Below are 23,006 nucleotides of genomic sequence, written 5' to 3'. Positions count from 1 at the left end.
TGCAAAAGCAGTTTGTTTCATTATCAAACTGTCATGAATTGTTGAGTAGTTTTTTTTTATGTGTCTAATTGTTACAAACTTAAAACGTCTTTTGAGAGAATAAAATAAAAGCCGATACATCAGGCAATTTATTTCACTATAAACATAAACCTCTTTTCTAATAGGGTTTAATTTGTGAATTTAAATGCAAAAAAGTTTTTCGTTTTATTATCAAATTGAACTATTTGTATGCTTCTTACTTTCACATACTTAAACCATCTCGAGAGGTAAAATAAGATGAAGTAAAGCGGGTCAGTGTGGGCTGAGCGTCGGCCGTCCACACCTGCGCTCCGTCACTGTCAGTCTGATCTGCTGCTAATTAATCAAACCCAACACGTCCCGTACACGGACCAGCTGCACCGCTCGACAACAAGGTCAAAACGTCCGCCATCTGCTTTCCTTCAAGAAGCACCGGGGGGGACTTTTTCCCAGCACATTTACATGCGATGACAAATTTGTGTTACAGGTCACAGCCACGGATCCCTGGACAGTTCTTCGTTTCATTACCTGTGTTTGACGGTTAAGAGCTTTATTGACACGACTCAGCCGCGAGACAGAAAATTGGCGTTATTGACGTCTGGCTCAGATGATGATGTCTTTAATCAATCGCAGAAGATGAGAGAAATCAATTCAGGATGTATCAGAAATGCATCATGTGTTTAAAACATGACAGCAACATTGATCTAAGGGAGCCTGTAAAGAAATATCCCAATAACTACTGGATGCATTGACATTTGTGGTCTGCAGAGGATGAACCCCGGTGGAATCCTAATGGAATACTAATGGAACCCTAATGCCTTTCTAATGACGTTGATGATTCTCTGGCTTTTCCTCCAGCTCATTTGTTTATTTGACTGAAATTTCGCAAACTATTGAATAGATCCCCTTGGAGTTTTGTACAGACATGTGGGGTCTGCAGAGGATGAACCCTGACGGAATGCTCATGACTTTGGACTTCCTGCGACTTTTCCTCATCATTTATCGAGTATGATTTGAAAGTCATGCTCCCCTGCGGATAAACTCTAATGACTTTGGGTAACGTTTAATGAAGAGTCATCACAAGGTCAGTTCTTTTAAATCTGGCACAATTCTTCAGTCCAAATCTTTGTGTTTAGCTTTACTTTGTGCTAATTCATAAATGTTAGCATGTCACCACACTGCACTAACATGATAAACACTTTAAAAAAATACATCAGCATTTCAGGATTGTCATTGGGGGCATGTTACAAAGCCGACGTCTGAGTCTCCCTTGCTCCATTTTTACCAATGAGACAAAGATAGAATTCTGCATTACTGCAACAAACACAACAGTAGGTCTACATGTACTACACATTAAGGCACACGTCCTCAGTCATCATGTCTACACACAGGACAGTTCACTTCTGGCTCAGGAAATAGTCCCATGGAGCTTTGGGTCATGAAACACATTTTAATCTTTCCTCCAGCTTCCAGTAAATAAGTGGCTCGGATTTCAGTGTTTCCCCTCGAGGAGATTTCACGGCTGAGAGAACATGCGATGGCAGCTGCAGAAATTGTACCTGTGATTTTTATGCTTATGGAAAGAAAAGCCGTTTTCTACAGGGATTATATCACACATCAACCTTGTCATCGAGGTAACATTTTATGGCATCCAGAAGAGAGCGCAAACACGGAGAGAAAAGTCAGAGAGCACACATTCGCAAGAACGGACTCGCTCGGATTTTACAAGCTTCCATCTGACGCCTGAGTGTCGGGGGCACGCCGCCCTCCTCTAAATGATGTGATTTGTCATTTCACTTTGCCTTCAGCGTTATTGATCGTTCCTCTCCAACAAGAACAGGTTCACTGATGCAGTTGACTGTTTCTTTCTTAGCTCTCATGTATTTTTGAAGGTTGGACATCTGCCGGATTGTTGTCGGTGCACAGAGAGGGGAGTTCTGTCCACTTGTCCAATACCTGTCTTTTTCGCCCTCATTCACGCTCACTCTCTCCTTCCCAGCAGGTTTTTTTCTTTCTTTCCCATCAACGTTTATACTTTTGGGGTTAAGAGGGAGTTGCAGACGAGGGCAGAGGAGACTTAAGAGCATTTCATGGGCATAAATTAATAAATAGGACAAACTGTGCAAAGAAATCTTCTTGGAAATAGATGTTTTCTGCGACCATGGGATTTGCTAAATAGCTCTAAATGTTTTATGCATCATATAAAATGTTGCAACATGACTGGAAAAAAAACATAAATCCATCCATTTATGCAGAAATCAGGGAATCCTTGGTCACCCGCACTTCTCAAAAGCACCACCACCAATCTACACATTTGCAAAACATTCCTTTATTATAAATAAATCTTCATTTTTGTATAAAAAACTGGCATGCTTCAACCATGGCATTTTACAGGTTCACGACCCAAGGCTACGACCTGGTTAGCCAAGACAGCAGGAGGAAACACACTCATCTCATTATGCAAGGGCGATCCATCAGACAACGGTGAGACAAGAATGAAAAAATCGTCACGACCACAAAAATACTTACAAGTAGAGAATAACAACAAACATGTTTGAGTCTCATAGATTTTTCTCTTACATTTCTCTTTTTAAATATCTTTTTAAAATGTAATCTGTTTAAATCTCTTTCCCGGCCCCACCTTTGTCCTTTTTAGATATAATGTGTACATGGTTTCGGAGTTTTTTCTTTATATTTTCAATTTTATGTGTATTTTTTTTTTTTTTTATATCTTTTGTAAGTTTTAATAGTGACTCTGTCCACCACAGCGTCCTGTGGTTGGTCACCTTTGTCATACCCTCTTTTTTCTTTTTTTTCTTTTTTTAAACAGGTAAGTTCATGGTAGGACCAATGAGCTGTGAGCAGCGGGGAAGCAGGCACACTGACTGGCTGTTTATGTGGTCCCAACCCTCTGTGGTTTGATGCGGAACAATACAAAATGTCTCATGCTTGAATTCCATTGGGCGCTCTGCCTTTTCCCGCCAGTTTTCCAGCCAACAGGCTTGAACGGTGGCGTCTTCTTTCGCTCGGCCCTGCCCCAAGTCACGCCCCCTTTTCTCCTGTCCAATCCCCTTCTCCGGCGTCCGTGGTCCCTTCAGATGGCATGATTGCTGTAACTGACGTATGTCGTCTTAGTTGATGAAGCTGAGTGACGATGGGAGGGGGAGTGGGGACGTTTTAGAGGAGGGAGGGAGGTGACAAAGAAAGAAAAGAGACAGATTGGATGGATTGAGGAGGAAAAGAGAGGGAAAGAAAGCGATCAGGAAGCAGTCGGGAGCAGATTTTGCGACAGACGCTCACGTAACGGTGTCACATCCACAGTCTACCTGAGTAGTTGGGGCTTTTTCGTCAAACCCATTATGTCCCGCGTCCCCTCAAGCATTCCATGGTAAATGTCAATGTTTTCATGGCGACCGCGAGCCTCTAACTGCGCCTTTGTTATACATTGACGCTTTCACACAAACACTTTTATTTTCTCTATTCCACCTCTGTTCCTCCATCACAGCGCTGGAGAAAAAAAGGGCCTTGATGAAAACAGAAGTCTTTTCTTCCCCGTTTATTTGGGACTTGCAAAATGCTTTTCATTGATATTTTCTGAAAAGCGCTCTTCAGCAAAATGTCAGGCGATGGAAGAAAAAGTGGAGACACTCACCCTCGCATTCTGCCCGTCGCTGTTGTGTTAATTAACTGTTGCCTGGATCGCGAGGAGCTGGCTAATTTGCAAACTTCGGGAAAAGTGAATTATGTAAAGGGATGACTAAGCAGTTTAACTACTCAATGAGCGAACTGCGACCTCATGTCTTCACTGATCATAATAAAGTGCTGACAGAAAAGCACAGTTTGCCTTCGCCGGTCTGAAACCATTCATACACCCCCGGCATCCACAGACTGCACAGACACACACGTGGATCATTATTTGCTCATTTGATTACAGACGTGAACACAAGTCGTGAGAGAAATCGACACATGAACAGCAAAGGACTGGATTAAAGCAGATCGATGGAGGCTCACAAAAAAAAGCATGCGTACTACACACACACACACACACACACACACACACACACACACACAGACACGGTGACGTGCACATGCAATCTGACACAGCAGCGTGTGTCACACCGCAGCCGTTTCATCTGCAGACTGCTGACACAGGAGAAGCAGCGCAACACAAAACAGAGCTTTGAAGTGGATGTAACAGTGCTTCACTGTCAGAGCTCAGAGAAAACACACACACACACACACACAGACACACAAACATACAAAAGGCAGGCGTGAAGTTAATTTCAAATTTTGATTGAGCTGCAAAATGAAATCGATAGCAATAAGTAAAATGTAGTGTACATCTAAACGTAAATGTACACGAGGGAAATGTTTGTGTGTTAGTATGCAAGCTTCTGTGCCGTTCCACAAGCAGTTAAAATTGAAATTAAAATACACACATGCCAGGAATTTGATTTTGTATCTCTACCAAGGTGGTTATGTTTTCTTCTGCGTTGTTATTTAGCAACATTACGCCTCAACTACAGGACAGAGTTCCATTAAACTCGGTGGAAGGATGTCGTACGGGTCGGGGAAGAACCCACTCCATTTCAACAATTTTTTCATTTTCTCTAACAATGCGAGATGTTTCAATATTTTACTTGATTTCTCCGAAAATGATTCATCTTGTTGAAACAAATACAAAATCAGGCATATTAAGGGGACTGATCCAAATAAAATAAAAATGTTCTCTGCTGAGTGGTATTCTACTTTGATCGTCTCTTACCTGGGGTCTCTCATGTATGTGAATTATAGTGTTTGTGTTATATGCTTTTTATATCTGCATTATGACCGTTTATTCTGTCCAACCTTAATTGTGATGTTTGAAATCTGAGGTATAGGGAAATAAAATTGTCTCTATTATGTAAAGACTTTGTTACGCAGTTAAAAGCTAGTTAGGGGTTATTCCAGAGTATAGATTACAGTTATATATCTGATTTTAGTATTAGTTTTATTAGTTTATTATATGTATAGGTATAAAACTTTGGTGTTCTCTTACTCACTGTTGGTCTCCATGCTCTCACACAGTTCGGTCTTCACCTCTCCGTTGGGCCGGTCTCCTCCCTTCTGGCCCAGTTTTCCCGACATGGCGGCAGCTGTCACAATCGCCTGTATATGTGTATATTAATTATAATAAATTAATAAAAAAATGTAAATAAGGATTATCAATGTGCTATGGATCTACTAATGCACTGGCTTCCTTCTCAGTTTAACTTAGGGGGCATAGGTGTGAGTAGATGAGTGAATTTTCATTTCCGGGTGAACTATTCCTTTAAGAGCTAAGGCGGCGAGTGAAAACGCCCCCTATGACCTGTTGTGTTGTTTGAAAAGGACCTGACACCTAAAGTGTTTTCTGAAGAGCCGACAGAATTGCTTTAATTTCTCAGTCGTTGCTGTTTCCTTGAGGTATGAAACATTTTAAAAAACAAAACAAAGCCGGCCGCCTCGCAGCAAACAAAACCTTTCTTCCTCATCCTCAAAAGGTCTCCTGGTCTGAATCTTTGTTTTCATCAATAAAAAAACTGCTGGAATCTGCCTCAGTATTGCTCACCTCGCTTAGAACGTCAGTTGCTGTGTGAAACGCTACTTTAAAAACAATCTGCAGGGCTGATAAACGCCTTTCCTGGGAGTATTTCTGCAAATCTTTAAAACGATGACATCATTGATGAGACACACACGTCTCATCAAGCTCTACAGGGACATGCACGCAGACGTCACACCAGGTCTTAAACATGTAAACACACACATGTTGCACCCGGTCTTAAAAGGTACAAACGCACATATTTTGCATGCGGTCTTAATGGGTTGATGTGTTTTCACAGTGTGTGTTAATGATCCTCATTTTATTCATATAAATCACACTTCACATGAGCCAACATATCAACTCAAAACCCATAGAAATAATAACCCGTGAATAACTCGGCGTGTTTCCTCAGGTCCTCCTCACCTTGAAGCTGCGTTTCCGTTTGGGTACGTTCTGCTCAGGGTGGAAGAGGATGACGTAGACCTTGGGCATGTAGAGCATCCCCAGAGACACGGAGGCAGACAGGCTGAGAGAGATCGTCAGCGTGGTGGTTTGGATATACATCTAGAGTGAGAAAAAGAGAGAGAGGGACACACACACACAGAAGAGAGAGAGAGAGAGAGAGAGAGAGAGAGAGAGTCATTTATCACATTTCAAGTTGTCACACAGTCTTTGTAATCGTCCGACTGCAGATATGCCTGATGAGGGAGAGGGGAGGAGGACAGATGGGGAGTGGGGGGGAAGAGAGGAAGTAAAGGACGGTCTAACAAGAGCAAAATTAGTGGAAACTTTGCGCGGTGACAGCGGCACGGCGACAGGTAGCTCAAACGGCATATGAAACAATGGCGCCGATAAAAGTTGCTTAATTGCCCGTGTGCCGCGGAGCACATCCTCTTTGTCTAACAATATGGAGTCATTCTTTTTTGGCAGGATGAAATACCATATGGGTGTGGTTTATTGCGTCGGGAGGGTTGATGGTGACAGAAATTGCACTAAATTGACTTTCAGACATGTTTGTGCGGACATTCGAGCGTCTAGTCGACGAGGCTTGGCCGACATGAGACCCCACAGGAATAGGAACATTGTTTTTTTTAGCGACTGAGCTGTTGGTGGACCAGAGTTTCCCCCAAAAACTCTAACAGACGCACAGATGCTGGTCTGGATAGTGGACTCGGTAAGATCACTGACAAACATTGACATTTACTGTCGGCAAACAGTCAACATTGTTACGTACATGGCACTAAATTACTTTACTAGATCTCTTTGGTTCTGTAAAGTAAGTTGGACGATATCTATAAGGAAATCAAGCAGATACACCCACATGGACAGCTGTAATGACAGGCTTCACCCACACCCCTGACACAGATGACAAGCTCTCAAGACACAGGGCTCATCAGGCGAGCGCTGTCGACGGAGGAGGGGGGTGTAGCGGGATAAAAATGGAAGGGAAAATAACAGAGAAACATGCAAAGTGGAGGAAGGGAGGGGAGGGAGGACATGTTATGGGATGTGGGGAGAAGTGAGGACAAGAGACGAGACCAATGACATGCGGTGACACTAATCAAGTGAGGAAGAGGAGGGGAAACACAGACAGCGGTCAAGTCTGCGCTGTCACAAACTGCGGACATTGATTGAGGCGGTGTTGGTAAGTGCAGCCTGACAAGAAGCAGACAGCAGAACAGAGAGAAACTAAAGCAACTGCACCGTTAACCCTGCGGAGGCTGCACACCTCGCACAGGGGATCACACCCGGGCTGCAGCCTGTTTTCATTCAGAATAAATAATAGAAAAGTTAACTCTGTTTATATGAATACTTCCATTAAAAAAAAGCAACACTTGAGCTCATCTCTATTAAAAGCTATCTGCATCTGAATGGAGATTAATCAAAGTCTGGGCCCAACAACTTGTCCCTCACCTACAGACCATCCACATGCACAACCTGTTTATAGAGATGATTAGGAAGCTACTTCAGTTAATTAAATAAGCTGTTACTTTAAATACATGAAAACTGTCTATCATGACTGTGTGTGGTGGTTAAAACTAAAATACACATTTATATTTGTGTACTTTTGAGTACTGTGACTAACTTAATTGTATTTTTCATACCACTACTACTACAAATACTTTTATCTTATTTGATTGTATATTCTATTTCATACTTTCTCGTGTTCACTTGTCTTCTCCATTTTGAGCTGCTGTGACAAGTGAGTCTCCCCAGCATTGGACCAATAAAGTGTAATCACAATATTCTTTACCTAAAACCAAGTCTAAGCCCTAAAACACAGCTTAAAGAAGACAAAGTCTGTCCTCAAATATCCTCATATGTCCTCAGTCTCAAGCTGACATTGGTCCATATATAGATATAGAGGAAGACTAAAGCACACACCTGCCTGAAGGTGTGAGTGAATCACACAGACAGCAGCCGAAGGTAAAGGGGAGCATGTGGGCACACGCATGCTCCAGTACGTCCTGTTAGCGTGTTGTATTCACTAAATGTAGGTCTTGAATTTAAATGCACATATGAGGACACACTAACAATAGACTCAAAATGGAAGATAACACACAGTCATTATTTATTTAAGGGAGGACAATCCAGTGGCAGCATCACAGAGTGGGACGCGTAGCGAGCTCTGCCTGGAGCTTCCCTACAGGCTCTGATAGCAGTTTACACGCCAGTCCCATCTGCTGACTTCCAGCTCAGACACACGGTACAACACAAACATGCACACAACCGACACAACGCACCAACACTGGACTCACTTCTACAGTTGGGGGAGAAGATCACGAGAGAGAAAATGCGTGGATTTATTTGTAATTGGCCACGTTTTCATATTTCCTGCCAACAAATTTGACACGTGGATGAGTGTGTCTATATCAGAAAGGAACAGATGACAAAAACATGTTTTCAGCAGAAAAGAGAGGAATGAAAATGAGACAGAGGAACGAGTGAAAGAGAATCAATGAAGAAAAGAGTGAAAAAAGGAATAACCAACCGGCGGAAAAAAAGGCAGAATAACAGAGAAAAGGAGAGATTCCCCCTAAGCGGCGAATTTGCTCTTATCAAAACAGCAGCGAGTCTTGCAGATAGCCGCTTCCCTCACATCTAGCCTTCGGTTCAAAGTTGTGGCTTCCAGCAGTCATGTACACAAAGAGACACACGCGTACACGCACACAAACCACACTCCACCGCACTGGCTACAGCTGATAACTGCTGAAAAACGTGTGAGTCGGAAGAGCGGTCCTATTATCCCAAAAAGGTCGCAGTCGCAAAGTTGGCGATTGGGCGACGGATGGCTGCGCTCAATGTGTTCTCTCAGGGTTTAAAACGTTTACAGCCAGAGGAAGAGAGGGACAGAGCGATGGACCGATGGGCCTTTGACATACGGGGAGACAAAAGGAAGAAGGGGCGGGTGAAACGGAAAGAGGAGAAAAACTCCATCCTGAGAATAAATGCTAAGGTTAAAGGAAGTGAGGCCTCTGCTAAATTGCTGGTCAGTGTCAGTGAATAATGGTTCCAGGAGTTGAATTAGCCGTGCTGATAACCCAGGAGGGTTTTTCTTTGCAATTTCATGGAGACTCGTTTTATTTTGTGTTGATTATAAAAGCGCTGATGGAAGAGTTTTCTTCTACTGAGCAGCTTGTTATTTCTCCATTAACGTGCAAAGATTAAGTCGACCGTTGTTCAACCGACACTTTCCTTCAGTGTTGATTACGACCATTTATAACCACGGATAGCAACAACTTCGCAAGTAACTTTTCCCTCCTGTGCAAACTTATATCATATTCCACATATTTGGGAAGAAAACAACTCTGTCCTCATGTTTTTTACAACACTTGCTCCACTCATGCCCATAATGAAACAGGGTATGATAAATACTGTGTGTGAAAGAGCTCGTTGTAAAGCAACGGCCATTTTACCAGGGTTTTTACTATATTGTCCTGATGTTAAGTTTGAGCATACAACTCTAATATTAGATGATTGTTCAATTTTGATGTTGTACACATGATTGTTATATGATTAATTTAACATGCATACCTCGTGCTATTGTTTCTTATTACACATCTATTATCAAGAAGCAGTTATGAGAAGACCGAACAAATTCTAACTATTCCTATTTCAAATATACAAACATATATATAAGAGGGTGACAATAGAGGGTCAGGGTCTGTGCTTTTGGAGCCAGAGTCTGTGCACTTGGCGATCAGAGCGGAGATACAGTATCGATGTGTTGCAGATACATGAATAAATCAGTCTCAGCTGTCAATCATGACATTTCCACCATTTTAATAGCATCAAATAGTAAAAAAACAAAAGTTTGGTCAATGTCCCCTACAGTCAAATGGAGGAGGCTGGTTTTATGACCTTTACTGCAGCCACGAGGGGGCGCTCAAGACACTTGGGTTTCACTTTTTGGGAGCATTCATGTTGTCCACAGTCTACGGGAGAAAGTGTCAACAGTGCACCCATATGACAGCTGAATCATGGCAGGTAGGATTTATGGCTTTTCTGGGTTGAGGGGACCATAAATGACAATGCAGCACATAAGGACCACATCAGAAACCAGTCCACTAAATTAGGCCTGTCGTCGGCATACAATGTAATTTCCTCACACTAGTAAATGTAGAGGGGCCACACATGTGACATGTTCACATCAAGTTAAGCCGTTAACACACATGTTGTATAAATGAGGAGTTTATCCTTTGTGGATTGAATGAAGCCTCCATCCTGTGGACACCACAGCTCAACTCTTATGGGATCTACATCCTAACAGCCAAATAACGTCACTGCCGCTCACAATGAGATCAGTGATTAAGTTTGATCGCTGTCTCTAAAACCTGGAGTCCCTGAGTCAGAGGCAACTGACTCAGTGAAATCATGAACATTTAAAGCAGCCTGAAAAGCTGTGAGTGCGCACACATTCGTACTTTGACTCAGAACGTATGTGGGTTATAAGGACACACACACACACACACACACACACACACACACACACACACACACACACACACACACACACACACACACACACACACACACACACACACACACACACACACACACACACACACACACACACCAGCGTCTCATGCTCAATGAACCCAGACATGAATCATGCTCAGTCATTACACTGCTCCTGTGATTATTGCAACTTGTTTCACATGTACCACAGGGCGATACGAGGCTGCTGAAATCAAAGAGCTCTCGCCAGCAACGTGGCGAACTCCGCCAACAGCAGAGAGAGGGGTGGATAGAAAGATGCAGGGGGAAAAAGGGAAGAAAGAGAAGAAAGAGAGAGACACAGATGGTGGGAATATGAACGACAGTAAAGGGCATGTACTGGGCGGTGGGGGGTATGAACAAGCGGAGGAATAAAAAAAAAAAAGGAAGCGAGCAAACAACAAACGAGGAAATAAACATTTGTCAGAACAATCAGCGGCTGACAGGAAGAGGGGGAAGGAGGGATGGAGAAGTGAAGAGGAAAAAAAAGGCAGTGATGACAAAGGACAGGCGACTGAAGTGAAGAACAAAGTCCTGAAGCACTTTCAGTCTCGGCTTGTGATTTTGTCCCCGGGACACTAACATGGAAGCTCACACATGTTCAAATTAACACTGCCGCAAAGTTCAACACAGCACGGGGGGGGGGGGGGGGGTTGTTGTGTGTTGGCAAGTTGCCTGTTGTCACTTGCTGCATGTAGCTGTGTTACACTAAAGTCAAATTTATTACTACTTCTTTATGCACAAAAAGAGAAGTGTCTATTTCAACAACTATTTGTAAACGTCACTGCTCAAATAGTTAATCAAGCTTTATTTACGATTAGTAGGTTCATATGAGTATGAAAATGAATAATATATATATATATATATTACAAAATACAGCACAAAAATATAGAACACAATCATTACACTTTACAAGTCCACAGGGATTAAAAACACAAGGCATAGCCTGCATCGGCTGAACCAAACTCTTCTTATTACATCACTAGCTTGTCCTACCCTGACAGCTGTCGCCTATCAACAGAGCTACGGACAAAACAGTTCTACGGTTGAATTAAAAACGTTGAAAAAGATGTACTGTTGTGTACTATTGGCTGTTTGTGTGGGTACCTGCATTTAAAAAATAGAGACTTCTGATGTCTCTGCCTCGCTTTTTTGCCGCCATTAGTTGAATTTCCTTCCTGGTGTCTTACGATCATCTTGCTTGAACTATTGGCAAAGCCGTTCCTAAGAATTTCTGTTGGTCGGCCATTTTGTCCGTAGACGTGTCTTTAACCTCCCCAAGAATCCGCACTAGCTACGAAACCTTTCACACACGTTATTTTTTACGAACAATACAAAACATGTCTTCACCCCCAGGGAAAGACACAGCTGAATAGATGCAGAACATCTGCCATTCACTCGGGCACTGTAGCACCAACTTGACGCTCATTTGCATCGAGCTGAACTCGTGTTCAACTCCCTGTTGTTGTGGAGTCACAGAGATCTCCTGCCAAATGTCACCTATCACTCCTTTTGTTTTTTCCGGCGCTCATTTGGAATAAATGACGACCGGCCGCTTTGTTTCACGGCCCTGGGTGCGGCTGACGGCGAGAGACAAAGAGAGATCGGTAAAACAGAGGGGTGAGAAAGCATCGAGCGTGACATCTTCCTTCCCACAGACATCTTGCATCTCTCCGTCTCTCCAGTCGTTCCCCCACTTATGCCCACGCTCAGTTTTAATGATTGGTTGGCACTCTTCACTGCAGCCTTAACTACTGAGCATCTCTCTCCGGGATGTTTCCCAGGTGTCGTCACCACTTCTGCCTCTTAAGTGTCTTCTCCTTCATCATTCTGCCTTCTTGAACTCGGTATCTTCCCTGTCATCTTTTCTTCTCTCCATCTCTGCCCTGCGCCATTTCACACGCTGCCATCTGTGCACGTTGATACTGAGTTTAGATGTCCTTGATAGGCCCCTGTCCCAACTAGACCTCTTTTTACGAGCATCGTAACGTTTCAGATCGCCGGAGGATCCTGACGTAACTTCACACCGCCGTTTAGTGTCAAACCTCCTGGAGGTGTGTGTGTGTATGTGTGTGTGTCTGTGTGTGACACTCCACTCACACCATGGGACCACTCATCATTTTAATCACCTGAGCCATGAGAGTGTGAAGGGATTTTATTTTTATTTGTTTAAAAATGGAAGCAGTCATGACCAAACCAGTGTCGCTCACTTCTCAGCATCATTGCTGCTACTTTTCTGTTTTTGGTTTTCTCAATACAAATGAATATTTTGGTAATAATAACAAATTACATGCTACATTAGGGCAATATTTCCTATTGCCTAGATTGAAATATGTTGTGTATATTGATAAATTTACTTTATGTATGTATGCTTATATACATTTGACTGTTTTACTGAATGAGGGAACAACAAATCTTTAAAAATATATTACATTTTCATCTATGTGATCATTACCATGAGCTAAACTTTAGGAACATGTATCTGCATTCATAATAGTGTCTATAGGCAGCTGACATTGGGCGAGAGCCAGGGGCACACATGTAACACTTTTATTTTGTATACTTAGGCCTGGTCACAACAATATAGGCTTTAAAGACTTTGTAGCAAAACTATTAATTTCAACAGAATCTCTGTGATCATTGGATTTTCTTGCAATGACAAAGTCCATCTCTTTGTTTTAATTTTCAGCTTTGAGGATTTTGTCCAGCCAATTAGAACAAGGAAGATCGATAACTTTATTCCACACTGTGGGAACTGTCGGGTTCCTCTACATATATCAATGTGTAAAGAGACTTCAGATAATCTGTGTTGTGATTTGACTCTATAAATTGAATTTAGTTAAATGGACGATCCTGAGAATAAAAAGACGGTTTTGAGATTAAAATCTTAAAACTAACGCAGATTGGAGAGGCTCAGTGTCATAACAGTTATTTTACAAGCTCCAGGACTAAAGACGCATCACTGCTGATGGATCACGACAATATTAAGCTGCTTAACAATAAACACATGTAGACAATGAAAGAGTTGCTTTTAGTCTCGCTGGTTTTACAATCTCAAAGCCTCGGTGATTACTTTCCCTGAAAATACCGAGATAAGACACTGTTTTTGTTTGGTAACATAAAAGCGAACGCATCTAATAAATAACAATAAGCCAAGGCGAGCTCACAATTAAGTATTATTATGGTAATGACACTTTGGAGATTAGATATATTAGAGTTCTAGGGATATAATTAAAGGATTTTCTTACTTAAAGAATTACTAATGTGAATATTTCTGCAGAAGATACTGCACTGCAATTATTCAACTACATAAAGACTTTCTGGACTGAAGAAACCTGAGAACCATCAGTTCATAGCCACAACTAGATGGTGGTTACACCTTTTACAGCAAGTGTTCAATTCAAACCAGCAGCCGTGGCACTTGAGAGGGACATCAGTTAGAAACCCATTCTTTCTAAAAAATAAAAGATTTAAAGCAGAGAGGAGTGTTTTTTTATTCACGTGAAAAAGTGACGTTTTTTAGATTCGTCTTCAAGTCTTTCTTTCTCAAAAGATGCTTCATATTCAGAGCTTGTTTAATGCTTGAGTTTCTCTTCTCCATTCTTCCAACACAAACATTTTTCAAACATGGAGCCCTGATGAAAAACTGTCGGAGAAAAAAAATTAAATAAAAAAGCACTGATGCAGGAATATTTTAACTTTATGTCAGAGCAGCTTAATTGGGCCCCGGCGTGATCAGTGTTGTCCACGAGTGCCTCATTATCTTCAACAAAACAGTACTTACGAGCCACTATTTCCTCTGCCTCCATCTAATCCATACTGGCCTTATGTCTGTGTGTGTGTTGTGAAAGAGATGAGTGCACGGGCTTTTTCATAAAATGTTACGTCTGTGTTTGCTCTGCCACAGCTTGTTAGCGTTGCTCTTATTGACTCTGGGATCTGTAAGAGGTTCGGCCAGCAGTCTGGAGTCAAACTAAATTTGAGCCGTGCGTAAAGGTTTCATTGTGATGAGCGTTGTGAGGGTGGCCCTCTAGTGAGGCACTCTCCCTCTCTCTCCCTTACCTAACATGATTGTGGCCCCGCTGTGCACAGTTCCAGCCAATTAAAATAACTTGGCGAGGACTTACACAGGAACTGTCCAAAATGTAGGGAGGAAAAAGACTTGTCACGCGTTGAGCATGGGAAATGGGGAGCAAATGTATGTAACCGCTCTTCTGTCGTGGATGTTAAGCGGTTCTGCGAAGCTGAGTCGATGCAATCTTTGCAGAAACTGAGCAGGAAATATAAACACAGCTTCCCGCAGTCATACTATGTTTCGCACTACATATGCCCAACGCTGTTTTTCCAATTCTAATGATATCAACGCAAGAAACAGAAATAAAAAAACATTGGATTTTATGAAAACACCTCTGTAGAGTTTTATTCTAAACTGCTCTAATCACCTCCAAGAAGGTTTTCACCACGCTCCTTTGTTTGTTCGGTCGTCAACATGATTACACTGAACAGATTTCCACAAAACTTGGTGGAAGGATGGTACAAGGGCCAAGAAGAGAAGCCATTGAATTGAGGCATTGATCTGGATAAAGGGGCTGATGCATCACTTTTTTTTACATATTTAGGGAACTAATATCCATGAGTGTGTGCAGTTTGGTGCAACTTGATTGAATCTAAGGCGACTGTTGGTCCTTGGTGAAGTTGTGTGCTCTACTCAGTGCTCCTCTAGTTAACAGTTTTTTAACTGATAGCAATATTTGAAATATATATCAAATATATATTTATATATTTGATATCTGGTAGAATGTAATATGCAGCCAAACAAGAAAAAAAAGCAAGTCAATAGCTGCCAACCTCAAGACTCAAGTGATGTGTTATGGTTTGAATCAACAGTTGAAAAAGTGAATATTGGTTTTGTATATATGTTGTGAAATCGCCATCATGAAATAAATATGATGAAGGGGGGGGGGGGGGGTTTAACAGGCTCTGATAAGTTGGGCTTGTTACTACGGGGATTTTGTTGATATGGTCAGGCATCTTCACTGTTGTTTTCAATAGGCAGCACAGTGGGTGTATCTTTGGCAAACTTCTCAGATGGATTACATTTGTTTCAAGTCGCACTACTGAAATCTGTTTGGCTCAGATAACAGAACATACACTAAAAGTCATTTAAAGTGTGCATTTCTTTTCTAGTAGGAAAACACTTAATGAGGAAAAACACTTTAACATCACACCGACATAATTCCCCAGTTTATGTGGAAGAAAAATCCAAACTTCTCCGCTCCACCTCACGACTCTTTGTTGACCACATTGTTTAAGTCAATATTTAGGCCTGGATGTTGCCTGAAGCTACGAGTTTGTCTCAACACCAAAATCCTCAGGCCAAGAGTGTTCTGTCCACTGCCAGCAACTGGATGCCAGGTTATTGCATCTGAGCTGCAACAGCTTGAAATGTAACACACTTTGGATTTCTCTCGGGATGAGAAGTAAAGCATTAATTAAATTGGAGGCATCTGCAGTGACTTAATTTTATCAAATTATCAGTTTTTGCACTTTATCCTTAATATGGTAGGATTTACTTAAAATAGGATGCATTCATGTTTTTGAGAAATATATAAATGACTGGCACAAATAGGACAGGCTTAGCCAGTGTGGTGTTGAGGTTTTACATTTTAATAATCAATTTGTAAATCAAAAGCTGAAATGCCTCATTTAGAAACGTGCCCAGTCTCTTTGCTGTGGCACCGAACATGTGGCTGGTTGCATCACCTTGGCTTTAATTATCCATGAAATGCATGTAGAATTAGCCTGGAGTCCACCTGTGGCAAATTTAATTGACTGGAGCTCTCTGTAGACTTTCGCAATAAACTTGTGCGGAGGCAAAGATCAGGACGATAATTTCTCCCAGAAGCACAGTGGGCTCAATAAATGAGAACTGGAGTTTGGAACATCCAGGACTTCACGGTCCGGCCAAGCTGAGTCACAGGGCACGACGATGGTGGCGACGATGGTGGTGACTGTTGACGGACATTTTCCACAGAGGTCCAAAAGTCCTCTGGAGTCATGGGAAAGCTATTTGGAAAGGCGACTGTCTCAACAAGGTGGTGGTGGCATCATGCTTTGGTGACGGGGGGGAAATGTTTCACCTTTCAGCCAGACAACAACGACGCAAGCCAAAAATAAATACACAACTGGGGGGGGGCTCTGGGGCTGGTGTCTGACTGTCCTTACATGGCCTGACTAAAGCCCCACAGAGCGTCTGTGTAGAGACCTGGAGATGGTCGTTCACAGACGTTTCCCATCCAATCTGTCAGAGCTCGAGAGGATCCGCCAGGAAAAATGGGATAAACTGCCAAAATCCATGTCTGCAAATCTCGTGGGGACTTACACCAAGAAAGATTTGAGGTTGTAATTGTTGCCAAAGACGCTTCTACAAAGAACGGGCTCCTTTTGTAAATTACAGATTTCAGATTCTGTTTAATACAGTTGCAGAAAATTCAAAAAATATATGTTTTCGCTTCCTTATTATGGACGATTGATTGTAAAATTATAGCCACATCTAAATTCATGAACACATAAAATCCACGACGCAATAAAATGAGCAAAAAGTGGAGGTCTGAACACTCTCTGAAGTCGCTGTGTGTGAGGATGAAATAATGAGTGGAGGTGGAAAAGAAAGAATAAACAACAGCATATTGACCATTTGTTCCTCCCACAGTCCAAAGACATCAGGGTAAGGTTGGCTAGAGAATCTAAATTGCACGTAGGAGTGAGTGTGAGCACGAATAGTTGTTTTCCTCTATATGTCGGGCCCTGTAATACACTGGGGACCCGTCCAGAGGTACATCAACCAATGCCAGCTGAGATTGGCTCCAGCCCCGTTGCGACCCTCTAAAGATATGAGCTATATTTTCTAATGGCTAGATGGATGTCTGACGGTTGGTACGTTCGTGTTCATACACCGATGCAAAGGTGACGGCCTTCGCATTGACTGTTGCATTTGGCCTCCAAAGGAAACTCTGCTGACAAATCAGGATTTATTTCGTAGCCAAGAGGATGGTTTGTCAAGCATGCATGTGCTTACAGAGAGAGAGAGTGTGTGTGTGTGTGTGTGTGTGTGTGTGTGTGTGTGTGTGTGTGTGTGTGTGTGTGTGTGTGTGGTCCCCTATGAGCGCCCCCCTCGGGTGCCCCCCCCCCATCCTTCAACATCCCCCTGTTTGATGTCAGGATCTGACACAGGCTGTCTGTCTTTCCCCATTTTCGGCCAAAAGACCAAATCCCTCCAGAACCCCGTGAAAGATTGCAAACCCGCTTCCTTCAAAAATGAATCAAGGTTTTTTTGTTTGATTATTTCATTTCCCCTTCGCACAGTCTGTTGAAGATAATCACCCCGAGGATTGGTAAATTCTGTCAGAGTAAAGACGACATGACGTGTAAATCCAGCAGGAGGAGAGAAACATTGTTCCGATGTGATCCGCGCTCTGTACGAGTTCTGCTGAACCTGTGCGGTGCTACTGCAGGGGTTATGAGCTTATATCAGGGAGGATCTGAACGTTTCCTGCTGGGATACTTTCTCTGGAAAAGAAACAAAGGAATAGATGTGTTTTTGAAGGGAGAAATATTCTGCTCATATTAAGGTTCATCATTTTAATTCGGGTTTTGCCTGAAAAGGGTTTAAAGCTCTGAAGCTCAGAGAACACATCACTTTCCTCACTACTGCAGCTCCTCACCAAAAGCTTGGTTTTAGCTCCTGTCTCTTTGAGCCCCCCCCCCCCTCCTAATAAAGCTCAGGCCAGTAAATATAAATGTTGGACTTGCTCTTGCTCTACCAGGCTTTGTTAGGGGCAAATGCCAGGCGAGCTGCTGGGTGCACATTAAATGCAAAAGTGGGGCATTGTCAAGGAGCTCCAGGAGCAGAGTTCTCTGAGGTGGAAAACTTTGGGCTGCTTGAACTTTGCAGAACTTTTATACACACAAACAATTAAATAACAGGAACATGAAAGAACATTGCATGTCTCCTTCAATTTGAGCCGACACTAAGAAAGTTACGATTTTGAAGGTGGTTTCAACTCACATCCAAATCGTCAGAATATCTATAACGTGTAATCTGCATTTAACAACAGTAGCTCAGGCAGTTTTATGACCCTGGTGGTTCAGTTCTATTCTCTTGATAAAAACAGCGTACCTGCTCTTCTATACCCACGATTCCCTAAATACACACACACATTACTTTTCTACTTGAATGCTCACGTTGCTTTAAATAACACTGTAGATGAGTTTGATGCATTGGAGGCTTTGTACTTGTGACTGTAATCACTCCTCGATTCACAATCCCATGATCACAATAATTACTGCAAACGCAAAGTTCACCTTTGGCCATCTGTCCGATCCTTGAAGGATTCAGACGTTTTCTCCAGTGTCTGCCTTTCCTCTTCATCCCGTCTTCCGTCTGTATCTCTCTCTGCACTTCAACATCCCTCCTCTTTGATCTCCATCTCTCCTTCTCTAGCTCTAATATTAGCTTGCCTCTCTTCCTCTCATCTTTAGCGTCTGACGGTTGTGTAAATCACTCTCCTCTGACTCTGTCTGCTATTAGTTGTTAATGTCGCTCTCGCTCGGCGCTCCCACGCACTCCGATTCATTTTTTTCTTTGCTGCATTTTGCTTCATTTTACTTTTCCTCCGACTCCCTCTCTTTCCTTCATCCTCAATCTCTCTACTCCCTCAGCTCCCTCTCTCCGTCTCTTTCATCTGGTCGTTTTTATTTTGGCTCCCTGTCTCTCCGCTCCTCCGTCTCTCGCCACCTCTTCAGATTACTATAGATTGATCACAGGCAGTTACTCGCGGTAAGGATCTGGGCGGCCACCGGCTCTCCAGTGGGACCACAGTCATCGCCATAAATCTGTCTGAGGACGGTGAGCCGTGACAGTATGTATGTGTCTGTGTGTGGGCAGAGATAGATTTGTGAAGCAGGTAGTTGGATTGAGTGTGTTGTTTATATGCTCCTGAGGACCAAACACAATCACAGGGAAAGATAAAAAATGAGGAATGATACTCAAAGTGAGGCTATTTGCCATTCTTTACTGCTCAAAGGGGCCATTTTGAGGTCAAAACTCTTGGGTCTTGCTCTGGTCTAAGGTTTGGCAGTAGCACGTGTGTGTGTGTGTGTGTGTGTGTGTGTGTGTGTGTGTATGGATGGGTGTATAAGAGAGAGTGAATGGGAGGCCTTCAGGGAAAGAATGCACAGAATAGCAGCTTCGGTGACTAAACGAGCAGATTCACACAGTTCGACTCTGTTCTTCTTTTACGACACAGCAGAATTCAATCCCCCACCAAGCTGAGTTGAGGCTGCACTGCAAACCTGGCTGTCTCATCGTACGCTTGCTAATCTAAACCAAAGTGGCCGTGTCTTTTTCTAGGATCGCAAGAAATCTTAAGATTCCCATAAAAATGTCAGTTTCCTCTGGAAAGAGAGAAACAGCAGGCAGCATACGAGACATTTTAACAGAGGGATTTTTCAGGCATGAACTCAAGACAATGGGGTCCAGGCTTTTCACAGAGTTTGAAGGGGGGGCTTCTGGGTAGAGTATAACGTCTAAATTCCACTGAGGAAACTGTTTGTTTAAAGCATATCGACACCAGAGTTGGCCTAAAAGTTTTCAACATGTCTGAAAGTAGCTAGAGTGTGATCTCTCCTCCACCTCTCAGCAGTTCTTTCATCAGTACGAGCGTAAGAAACAACCGAAAATAAGTCAACACAAATATGTGCAAGAAACTGGTGCACACATAGTGATAGAAGAGCAAACATACCAAAAACACAGTTGCTGTGAAAAGGCACACACACACACACACACACAGGGTGGTTGCTTCTCCCTCTGTTGGAGGCAGGAGATAACAGGCTGACCATATTTAAGACATGTGTAGAACAGGAGAGGTGGCTCACGGGGAGAGGGAACGGCAGAGAGAGATAAAGAGAAAGAGGTAGAGAAACAAGGAAGAAAGAAAAGAATGAAAGGAAAAATGAAGATGGCCTTTTGTTCATAGCGTCGGGCGAAGATATGATGGTCCAGACACACAGAGAGAGAGAGCTTGAGATAGGATGCACCCTGTGGGTATTGCTTTAAAACAAGGAGAGAGGCAGGCAGAGGGAGGCACACAAACACAGCTCGCGCAACCATTCCCCATTTCAGCAGGGTGCGGCAGAAGCGGCTGGAGCCGGCAGCCTCTGCATGGTGGCTCGACCTATTTCAAAACAATACTTCCCTGGCTGGTGATGGCTAAGAATCCCTCCCTCCCTCCCTCCCTGCCTTGACTCGTCTCTCACATTCTTATTCTGTCACACTGTCTCCCTGCAACTCTCCCTTTCAGTTTCTCTCTCTCTCTCTCTCTCTCTCTCTCTCTCTCTCTCTCTCTCTCTCTCTCTCTCGCCGTGGTGAGTCAGAGCCTTGTTGAGTATTCAGAGGGGAGGAGAGTGAGGGACAGGACGCAAGCGATGGAGACGGGTGAAAGGAGAGGTGTTAAGTCTGGAGGAGAAAACCCAGATTAGGGGCAGACGAGTGGATGTTGTGGCAGCGACCAAACAAATGGTTAGTACATGAGAGGAGAAATAATCATTGGAGAATGTGAAGAGTCTTGCACTTTTCAAGTAATTTCAAGCCATTATCCCAGTATTGAGGTCCCGCCCAACATGCATCCGACCAATTGCCAGTCAGTCTTAGCTGTCAATCATTTTATTAAGGTAATGTCCCTTCAAGTAACATGGAGGATGTAGGATGATCAAGTACTTTTGTGGAGCTAAGTGGGAATTTGTATTTCTTAAAGTGGCAGGTTATGTATTGAGCACAGACTGTTCCCTCTAATGGGCTCGATAGGCTTCACCACTCTTTTCTGCTCCACTGACACTGTTCTGCTGCTCTCACTGCACCACACACAAATCCAACACTCCCAGTCAGTGCAAAGAAACTGACCTGGGCAGATGAAGGTTGACGCTTTATCAAGGACTCAAAAGCTCAGAGAGCATCAACAATCACACATGACGGTCTCATGGCTCATGGGCACATCGACTAACGCTTGGTCCATTTAGTAAACAAATATCTTAACTACATGTCAAAATGACAATGATTTTCCAGGGCTCTCAGCCACTTTCCCCCAATCCACACAGACATAGCCACACTAGGGGTTCGGTGCCTCGTCACTCGACACTCTGACATGTGGACGGGAGAAGCAGAGAGGACCTGTCAGCCTTGCAATTAAGGGAAGCCCAGTTCAACCTGGTGAGCATCTGCTGCCTTAATGACGGCCTGCTCTCTGACTAATCCCCATGACAACTGATCAAACTCCATCCGCTGTTGAAAGACAGTGGGGTCTGTGAAAGGGCAGGACCATGAAGGACCTTCAGGCAGGATTTTTTCTTTTGTCAAGGCAAAAGATTAAAATACTCCCACAGACTATCATTCTTTTACCTTGAAAAGAAGGCCCGAGGCACGACTGGTGGCATCTGGCTGGATTGTGCCTATAAGCGTTCCGAGCCCTGGCTACTGTAGAAGCCACTGTTTTGACAGTAGCCTCAACGCAACCTCCCCGGCATTAACAAATGAGCAGTTTCTGCGAGCTTCTCAAGTGGCATCCCACCCCGCAAGCGAACCTATGCCCCTGGTAGAGCTCTCCTCATTAAAGCCCCATCAGCGAGTCACATCATTACCTGTTTATTCCTTCCACTACGCTCTCCTCCCTGTCTCCTGCTCTCTGTTAGCCAGCCAGCTGCCACATACTCCAGAGGATCGTCCAATTAGAAACAACATACGCAGAGACATAAATGTGCACTGGCGGATATTCCAATTAAACACAACACACGAGACGAACGCACTCGCAGGCAGATACACGTTTATTCGCTGGTGGACGTTCTTAATTAGCTGAACAAGCATACCGTGGACGCCGCTCAGCCTATCCACGAGGGCCGGACGCTTCAGCGCGTCAGATACACGCAGGCGTGCACAGGCAGCTGCGTGGGCACAGCCTGAAGGGGCCAAACCGCGCCAGCATGCACAAATGGTGAAAAGCTCATTATGACATAGGCGAGGTCATGGAGTCACAGAAGATGAGCGGGGTCTGTGTCAGTGAAGCTGCCAGTTGTCATAAGGTCACCTGTTTGAAACCCACTGCTGGATTACAATGTTTGTGAAGGGAAAGTGAATAGTTGTTAATATACTCGTCATATCCCGTGGCATGAATGGACAAAGGTCATTTGTTTCAGACTCGATAATAAAAGAAGTTCTATATAATTTATTTTGTGTATGTATTTGTTTTTTCCAAGGGTTTAACCTAAGCCAATATAACACCGATAGCTATCACCACTTCCATATAAGGGTTAGAAACATAAAGCCATTCAAATTGTTTAGCTGTCTACTTAAAACCTTTACTCCTCTACTCTATAA

The 23,006-nt window shown here is 43.2% G+C and overlaps 1 protein-coding gene across 5 annotated transcripts in view; it reads right to left on the bottom strand.

Annotated features, from left to right (window-relative positions):
* Positions 1-2,327: 2,327 nt before the first annotated feature.
* The window catches only part of grm8a (glutamate receptor, metabotropic 8a), a 217,486-nt gene continuing 196,807 nt past the window's right edge, over positions 2,328-23,006 (bottom strand). For 2 of the 5 annotated variants that reach the window (XM_034578406.1, XM_034578405.1), the window contains exons 12-14: positions 6,005-6,145; positions 5,061-5,166; positions 2,817-3,162 (exon numbers count right to left, since the gene is read on the bottom strand). In XM_034578406.1, the coding sequence (XP_034434297.1) occupies positions 3,113-3,162; positions 5,061-5,166; positions 6,005-6,145 (297 nt within the window). In that variant the 3' untranslated portion in view covers positions 2,817-3,112. Of the gene's footprint in view, positions 3,163-5,056; positions 5,167-6,004; positions 6,146-23,006 lie in introns of all 5 variants that reach the window. The other 3 variants (XM_034578404.1, XM_034578408.1, XM_034578407.1) reach the window with 3 other exon arrangements.

This window comes from Hippoglossus hippoglossus, chromosome 23 (assembly GCF_009819705.1).
Source record: "Hippoglossus hippoglossus isolate fHipHip1 chromosome 23, fHipHip1.pri, whole genome shotgun sequence".
NCBI lineage: Eukaryota > Metazoa > Chordata > Actinopteri > Pleuronectiformes > Pleuronectidae > Hippoglossus > Hippoglossus hippoglossus.
Note: the sequence above shows the minus strand (reverse complement) of the source record. Positions and strands in the feature narration are given on the sequence as shown.